The sequence below is a fragment of the Pimephales promelas genome, chromosome 25, assembly GCF_988280905.1.
Source record: "Pimephales promelas chromosome 25, fPimPro1.hap1.1, whole genome shotgun sequence".
In the NCBI taxonomy this organism is placed as follows: domain Eukaryota; kingdom Metazoa; phylum Chordata; class Actinopteri; order Cypriniformes; family Leuciscidae; genus Pimephales; species Pimephales promelas.
The window spans coordinates 3,965,074-3,970,961 of record NC_142793.1 but is presented as its reverse complement, the minus strand read 5'-3'; the positions used below and the strand labels follow the sequence as shown (position 1 = coordinate 3,970,961).

The 5,888-nt window shown below is 35.3% G+C and overlaps 1 protein-coding gene across 1 annotated transcript; it reads left to right on the top strand.

Moving 5' to 3' along the window:
* Nucleotides 1–470: 470 nt before the first annotated feature.
* mphosph6 (M-phase phosphoprotein 6) lies at nt 471–4,874 on the top strand. Its single transcript, XM_039656858.2, has 5 exons — nt 471–671; nt 881–993; nt 3,308–3,398; nt 4,311–4,423; nt 4,515–4,874. Exons 1-5 carry the CDS (start codon nt 621–623, stop codon nt 4,654–4,656), a joined length of 510 nt encoding a protein of 169 aa, XP_039512792.2. The 5' UTR covers nt 471–620; the 3' UTR covers nt 4,657–4,874.
* The last annotated feature ends 1,014 nt before the right edge of the window (nt 4,875–5,888 follow it).

Genomic DNA, 5,888 nt, shown 5'->3' with positions numbered 1-5,888 from the left:
ACTTATATTACTATTAAATAATTAATGAAAATATAATTGATGCCTCTCTTCATGGAAACCCCCGATAAGAAAATACATGGCCACAGGGCTTTCATATGTAAACATTTAACTGAACAAAAGACGATTTGTAAAACGTCTGTTTAACTTACCAAAACCGAATAAATAAATCCTCACAGTGGTGGAATATACAAGAATGTGTTTAGTGATACATTTTGAAAACTAAATCGTGTGTTGCCAACTTGCCAAATGGCATTAATGGGTATAGAGCTTCAGACATGAGTAATCAATATATTCATTAAAATAATTTGTAGTAACTAATTTTTAAAATAAGACACATTACAAATTACTGAGCTATTATTTAATTAATAACATTATAGTACTATTAGATTTCTATTACAATTAATTTAACAGCTTAATGTTGTCGGTCGATCTGTGCTGCAGTGCAACTAATCGAGCCTTGCACGTTTTGCCACAGCGCCTGCGCAGACTTCATGCGGACCAGTATTTATGTTAGCGTTTTGTGCTGGACACAGTCATGTTGCCCATGTAATACATAAATCTAAGAAATACTTTACATAAATTAATTTACATTAAAACGTGCAGTTTAGCTCTTGTCTGAAATGGCGAACGATGGTGCAGCGAAACTGTCTAAAAATCTCCTGCGAATGAAGGTAAGTTAAGAAGCCGTGGCTCTTGCTCATCAGAATCAGCTCGAATGTATGATATTCAGAAAACAGAGTTATACGGCGATCAGACTTTGATTGAACTTGTAATAAGATGTTTTCATTTTAAAGTTCGGTTTTGTTTTGAGTCTCGTGGCGTTGCTGAACACAGTCACGTGGTGCAATGTGAACCGTGAACTTTATGTGTGTGTGTGTAGTTCATGCAGAGAGGCTTAGATGCAGAGGTGAAGAAGCAGCTGGATGAGGAGGAGAAGAGGATCATCAGTGATGATCACTGGTTCCTGGACCTTCCTGAGCTCAAGGCCAAAGAGTGAGACCTCACTGACATCATCTCACTCATACACTGACATCATCATCTCACTCATACACTGACATCATCTCACTCAATCTCATTCATACACTGACATATCACTCATAAACTAACATCTCGCTGACTGTCCTCAAAAAATATTTACACTCTTAAAGGGATAGTTCACCCCAAAAAATGAACATTTTGTCATCACTTACTCCCCATCAAGTTGTTCCAAACCTCCATTTGTTTTATTTCTTCTGCTGAACACAAAATATTATATTTTGAAGAAATTCAGTAACAAAACTGTCGTGTGGCACCAATTACTTCCATAGTCTTATTATAGACCATTTTGCAAGATGTAAACAACACTGGTCCAGAAACACTTCCTGTTTCAGTTTTTAACTGTTTTCTTTATTTCACATGTAAAGAAAAAATCTTAAAGATGTTTGTTTAACTTTTTGATTCAGTTTTATATGTTGTGTTGGTTGAATTTTATCCCAGCTTTTATGTAGTGTTAAAAAACCTAAACAGGAAGTGCTTCTGGACCAGTTTTGTCCATCTTGCAAAATGGTCTATATATATATATATATATATATATTTGAACTATCCCTTTAAGTTACCCTTTAATGTCATTGTGTTACACAACAAATATCTATGGAAGCCCATTTCTGCCACATAAGAAAAAACCCAGTCATAATTATGAGAGTAAAAGTCAAATTTAAGAGATGCTAAGTCTTAGTTACGAGTTAAAACGTTGTGACACAAGATTATAAATATGTAAAAAGCTGATGTAAAAATATGTAAAAAAAAAAAAAAAAAGATGAAAAAGCCATGATTATCACAAGTTGAATTGTCATTATTATTACTTGTATCATAATTTTGACTCGCATAATTATGAATTGGTATTATATTTTTCATGATTTTTCTTTTTTCTTGTGTGGTGGAAATGGGCTTCCATAAACCAAGCCAAAATGAAGTTGGTGTCTCTGTTCAAAGTAAAGGCTATTTGTGTATGTTAGGGGAATATGTTGATAGTTTATGTGATGAACTACACCTGTGGTTACTTTGTGTTGAGAAGAACTTACTTCATATACAGTAAAAATCACCTGATTTTCAGTCTATGGAAAAATGAGCTTAGTTCTAGAAAAACTTTAAGGTTTTCTTTTGTGATGCAGAATGACATTGTTAAATGAGGCAAAAGCAGCCACATACCTTGTCCTACATAATTTGATGTGCAATGGCGTTGTGTCATGTGTGGTTTACAGTGTTGTGCAAGTTACTTCCAAACTGTAATACATTAGGTATTACTTGTTACTGTTATTTAAAAGTAATTCATTACCTTACAATATTACTGTCTCAGAATTGTAATGCGTTACAATACTCATGTATTACTTTTGAGTTACTTTCACCAAAATAACTAAGTAGAACTTAACTTTTGGGCTGTAACGATATGCAATATGAAACCGAAATCGCGATTCGCCACACGACTCAGATCCACGAACCTACAGAATCGCGACAAACCTCTTCCAACTCCAGCGTTATTCTCCTTATTGTCCATATCCAATGCTGCCTTATCCTTAAATTAGGCTATTAGTATTATTTGAAGTTAACATTATAAAATACGTAGACCTACACCACAAAACTAGTTGAGGATAAATTATTTAAAATTGGGGAAGTCCAGCATTATGGACGTGAAATTTGCAGTCAAAACTTGAAATAAAAATTCTCAGAAAATACATGTATTGAAACGTATATAGGCTACTTCCTTAAAGGACTCCAGACATTAGACAAATATCAGTGTATGTTTTATTTTTAATATTAGGGAAAAGACACACATTCATGCGTGACAAAAAAATTGGAGGTAAAATATATTTTTTGTAATTCTGTGAATTACACTGCGCAAATCGGATGAGGAAGGGTTGGCTCTCCAGTCTCCATAGAACTTAAAATATTCATTTTATTTTAGCTTTCGTGTTCGCATTTATGAGGAAAAAACAATGTTACAGACGCGACCGCTCTGAACTGGCACTAAAAGACTGCTTTAAAACTTTCACATAGTCTGTTGCCTTTAAGAAGTAAAAGCAGACAACACACTGTAATACAAGCCTCACTGAACATGTAACGAGTAAAATATTACTGAAAATTGATTAGTAATGCCTTACACTACTGCGTTACAGCAAAAAGTAATATGTTACTGTAATATATTACTTTTGTAATGCGTTACTCCCAACACTGGTGGTTCATTAAACTTTTGCCTCTGAAATCGAAAGAATCATATAATCGAGCTCTGTATCAGAATAAAAAAATAACTTGGCACTTTTATTCTGAGCAGAAACCACATCATCGAGGAGAGAAGTTACGTTCCCTGCGAGGATTTGGTTTATGGCAGAATGTCATTCAAAGGCTTCAATCCTGATGTTCAGGTACAAGCTTTGTAAACCTTTTTTTCTTTAAGTCATACGTTTGCTTTCATTTAGCATATTTCTAAACTTTCTCATTTATTTCATGTTGTATGCAAAAAATGGAATTTCTTCATTTTTTCACCAATTAAAGGGATAGTTCACTTTGAAATAAATTTTCGATATGTTTTAGCTTACCTCAAGGGCATCCAAGATGTAGGCGTCTTTGTTTCCACAGTATTTTCAATTTTGATATTTTTAGGTCAAACCGTTCTTGTCTGTCAGTCATATAATGCAGGTCTATGGTCACCACCTCAAAGAGCATGCACAGAGAAGTCCAGATTAAACATGATTTAATGACTCGTAAATGTAAGTACACATTGATGGCCTAAGACACGAAACGAGCGGTTTGTGTGAGAAAAAGAACAGTATTTATATCGTTTTTACCTCTTGTAACCACAGCCACGTCCAAGTGATCTGAGGGCGCGGGCGCTTCAGTCTGTGCAAGCGCCGGAAGTGATCTCTCACAAACCGCTCATTTCGTGTCTTAGGCCATCAATGTGTACTTACATTTACGAGTCATTAAATCATGTTTAATTTGGACTTCTCTGTGCATGCTCTTTAAGGTGGTGACCATAGACCTGCATTATATGACCTACAGACAAGAACGGTTTGACCTAAAAATATCAAAATTGAAAATACTGTGGAAACAAAGACATCTACATCTTGGATGCCCTTGAGGTAAGATAAAACAAACATATCAAAAATTAATTTCAAAGTGAACTATCCCTTTAATGTCTCAAACTTGGTGCATTTGATTAGCGTCCCGTCATCTGAATTATTTACTCATTGTACGTGATAAGATAATTTTTTTACATTTATTATCTAAATAACAATGAATGTTTTTTTATTCACCACAAAACTGAATTTATGTAGAAGTTAATGTTGCTAATGAACGCACACAAAGAGGAGGAGGAGGAGGACGACGAGGAGGACGAGACTCTGAGCAGGATGGAAACCGATATCACAGACGAAGAGATGGCTAGAAGGTGCGAGAGGAACTCATCTTACCATGATGTCATAATATTCAGAGCAGTTTTTGTAAGCGAAAGACATTGACTTGTTTCTTTTTTCTTTCAGATATGAAAGTTTGGTTGGGAGCATGAGGAAAAAGTTTGCCAAGAAACGAGATCGCTCCGCTATTACAAGGACAGAAGAAGACGTCAACTGCAATGTTGCCGATTATCCACCTAAACGGGCCTTCATGAAGCCTCAGGACTGACACATTTTGTATATGTTTTTTTTTTTTTTGTATTATTACACAATGGACATTTTTTAAGGTCTTCTTTTTAAAAAAAAACTATTTAGTGACGACAAATGCATTGTTAAAAGATCATCGTTTTTATGGAAAGGATACTAGTGTACAGAAGGTGTGATTCATACATTTTTTTTTTTTCACAATTAAATGTACCATCATAAAAGTTGTAGAATCCTGACCTGGATGTGATTGTGATGACCAATTCTTTAAACATTGCTGAGGTCTGCAATGTTTTTTTTTTTTTAAAAAAAAAACACTTTACAAAAAAAACAACTTTTGCTGATAATTTACTCACCTCCACATCATCCAAAATATCCTTTCTTCAGTCGAAAAGAAATTAAGGTTTTTGATGAAAACATTCAAGGATTTTCTCCATATAATGGACTTCAATGGGGACCAAACGGTTCAAGGTCCAAATGAGAGTTTCAGTGCAAACTGTTCAAAGGGCTTTAAACGATTCCAGACAATGAATAAGGGTCTTATCAAGCGAAACGATCGCTTGTTTAAAAAAAAATAAAAAATTATAAGCACAAACAAATGCTCGCCTTGCTCTGTTCTGTGATGAGCGTTCATGACTCTCCTGTTCGAACGTTTATCAAAAGGAACAAATCTTTTTTCGAGTCATGACTCGAAGGGTCTTATATAAGACCCTCATTAATCGTCTGGTGTCGTTTAAAGCCCTTTGAAGCTGCAATGAAACTCTCATTTGGACCTTGAACCGTTTGGTTCCCATTGAAGTCCATTATATGGAGAAAACGCAGGCAATAAAAAAGGATTTAAAAAAAAAAATAGTTACATATAGAACCTTTAACTCAGAGTTGGTTGAACCTCCTTATTGAAACGGGCCCCGGGTGTGCCAGGCTAATATATAGCCGCTCAGGAGAAAACAGTGATGTCATCGTCCACCTCAGTTCAGTTCAACTTCTCATATAATCAATCTCAATGGAGGCACATCAATATTATTGTTGAATATTAAATTGAATGACCCCAATTGACAAGGAAGCCAAACTCAATCAGGTGCCAGTATGGAGAAAACCCCTTGAGAGAAACCACTCAGTTCTCCTCTACACAGTAGTGTAGCAATGTAGTTACTTTTTTTTGAGCGACGAGTGACCCAATTGGACCCGTTGTGCAATCTGTGTACAAACAGTAAACGTGACGGCACTCCACGCTAGACTTCGACCACTGATGGTGTA

Excerpts from the sequence above, each read along its gene's own strand:
- mphosph6 (XM_039656858.2), top strand. The coding sequence starts at position 621 with ATGGCGAACGATGGTGCAGCGAAACTGTCTAAAAATCTCCTGCGAATG. Across the intron at positions 994-3,307 it reads CCTGAGCTCAAGGCCAAAGA|AAACCACATCATCGAGGAGA; the intron begins GTGAGACCTCAC and ends TATTCTGAGCAG. Across the intron at positions 3,399-4,310 it reads GCTTCAATCCTGATGTTCAG|AAGTTAATGTTGCTAATGAA; the intron begins GTACAAGCTTTG and ends GAATTTATGTAG.